The sequence below is a fragment of the Branchiostoma floridae genome, chromosome 7 (assembly GCF_000003815.2).
Source record: "Branchiostoma floridae strain S238N-H82 chromosome 7, Bfl_VNyyK, whole genome shotgun sequence".
Taxonomy (NCBI): domain Eukaryota; kingdom Metazoa; phylum Chordata; class Leptocardii; order Amphioxiformes; family Branchiostomatidae; genus Branchiostoma; species Branchiostoma floridae.
In genome coordinates this window covers 15,986,145-15,988,372 of record NC_049985.1, presented here as the reverse complement: position 1 = coordinate 15,988,372, position 2,228 = coordinate 15,986,145, and the positions used below count along the sequence as shown (strand labels likewise).

Below are 2,228 nucleotides of genomic sequence, written 5' to 3'. Positions count from 1 at the left end.
ACGGTCTGATATCCATACGTCGCCGCCTCGCTGATATTCCCACGGACATGTTTCAAGAAAAATACACAGCAAAAAACGCTGTTCTGCGTCAAATTCTATTCTATAAAACATGTGGGACTCAGTGTTACAGTCTAAATATTTTGTAGAAGCACCGCTGTAGGAAAGAAGGTCCAAGCAATGTAAAACATCACGTAGCATGAAGTTCGCTGTCAACTGGCACACAGCACATGACTGTTTGAAACTCTAAGTCTAATCAACAGCCGTGTTTGATTGATAGCCGGCGGTCCTTTGATGAAGTCGGCGAAAGGTGCGTTAGTTAGAAAATCTGCGTTTAGTTTTGATACGTAATTATAAGTTAGACAGTGGCGAGAATGATTATTTTCTCATCAATATTTCTCTTCAGAATTATTTGAACTTAATTGTACATCTAAACAATTGGCTTACCTGTGCAATGTTTATATGATTAATGATCAGTGTACTGAAATCATGTGTAACGTATGGCTCCTAGTCAATAGATCAGCATTTTCTCTATAGTGACCACCTGTCTATAATGGCCACATTTCCTAGTGCTGTTGTTGTTTGACATAAACTTTGAACATTTAAATTGTAAGTAACTTTAAACTGCCAGAGTTTCAGCCCAATAAAACACTCTCAGCGCCAGGGTATGAACAGACTGACCAGACAGACGAAAATAAATCCTCGAACAAGGTTCAATCGTATCTTCCGGGTCTGGCAAGAATAGGCTCGATGGCTAATTGCATACAAAGTAAAACAGTTTAACAGTTTTACAGCTTGAAGAAAACAAACGCTCCTACAGTACCTCCACCTGCTTGATAATTATTAAATCGTATGCCCTACTTGAATAAAAAAAGTTCACTGCAATAATAAATGTACCCACATCACAAGGAGCTTATACTTTTTTAAACTTACACCTAGTTATCGTACTGAAAATTGTTAATGACACTACATGAAGTCATTCAACAATTTTCAGTCATGATGAAAATTTTCTGAATGGAAGGTGTGATTATTGTCATTTTCTGAAAAATAGAAGCAAGCTCTGTTTTTACCTGGAATCAATTCACAATACCAGTCCACTTTGGGGGATAATGTACTGTTAAGAGGATGTTCCATTTTTGCGCAGGGGTGATTTGGAACAGTCCAATGTTGCGTGGGAAGGGGTATGGCTGAAATATGCTGTATTTGCTCTTAAGCAAATGTCGGCCTTTCTAGTAATAAATTGATATCATATACTTTTTTTGCAGGGAGGAACCACCAGTAGTAATGGCAATGAATCCATTCCTTTTCAAGTCCCCACCATAGAGATCCCAGGGAATGCGTCAGCGTTCAATGTGTACGCACACATTCGCCAGGCGGTGTTAGACCGTCAGACACGAGAAACTGCCAGGATTTTAGCCACCTTGACAAGCGAGAAGCGAGCGGCGGAGTCGGATTCGGAGGATGAAACGGAGGATCAAGTGAAGGAAGTGATTCCCAAACTTCCCAGGGTAAGGTCGCAGAGGAATGTTGTTGCATGTTTCCACGGGTTGAATTTATTCACGAAGATGATTTTGATGATCACTCAGCTTTCAAATTAATGACAGGCTTGTAGAACATCGTTCCCCTGATTACCCAGTTGCTAGGCTGCCGTACTTAGGAGGCTGTCTGCATGGCCATGAGAATACTTCACTGTGGATCGTACCACTCTCAAGAGTTACAAGAGATGTTGATATCAGAACACGGCTCAAAATGAATTGTGGGACGTCTCCCCCAGAGACGACGTGCCTGGAAAGTAGCTTTTGTTCTGGTAGCGGCGACGAGGGAAATTTAATTAATTGTGATTTGTGCAGCTACCCATTTTTTACGACCCTTTCAGTGAAGGACGTTTGCATGACTGGTAATTGTGTTTGTGTCGGGTTGCTGCTGTGTCGTTGAGCATAACTCTTTGAGTGACAGTTGTGTCAGGGCGGAGAAGAAGAATCCCACGGGAGTGGTAGCCGTGGCTGCCAATTTGTTTGATGTGTTCTTTCCATCTGATAGATCAGCACATCTACTTGTAGAAACAGTTGAACTACCTGTAGAACTTTCAAAAGACTAAAACTATAAAAAGAAAAAAACTATAGAAAGATTCAAGCATTCATGGAACTAAAATAAAACTTTCAAAAATACTAAAATTCTAAAACTTAAGAAAATGTACCTGAGCTGTGGCTTGTATTGAGCATAAACATTTG

The 2,228-nt window shown here is 40.4% G+C and overlaps 1 protein-coding gene across 4 annotated transcripts in view; it reads left to right on the top strand.

Annotated features, from left to right (window-relative positions):
• The window catches only part of LOC118420307 (E3 ubiquitin-protein ligase MYCBP2-like), a 207,528-nt gene that overhangs the window by 5,109 nt on the left and 200,191 nt on the right, over nucleotides 1-2,228 (top strand). For all 4 annotated transcript variants that reach the window (XM_035827051.1, XM_035827054.1, XM_035827053.1 and 1 more), the window contains exon 3: nucleotides 1,263-1,505. In XM_035827051.1, coding sequence (XP_035682944.1) covers nucleotides 1,263-1,505 — 243 coding nt within the window. The remainder of the gene's footprint in view (nucleotides 1-1,262; nucleotides 1,506-2,228) is intronic.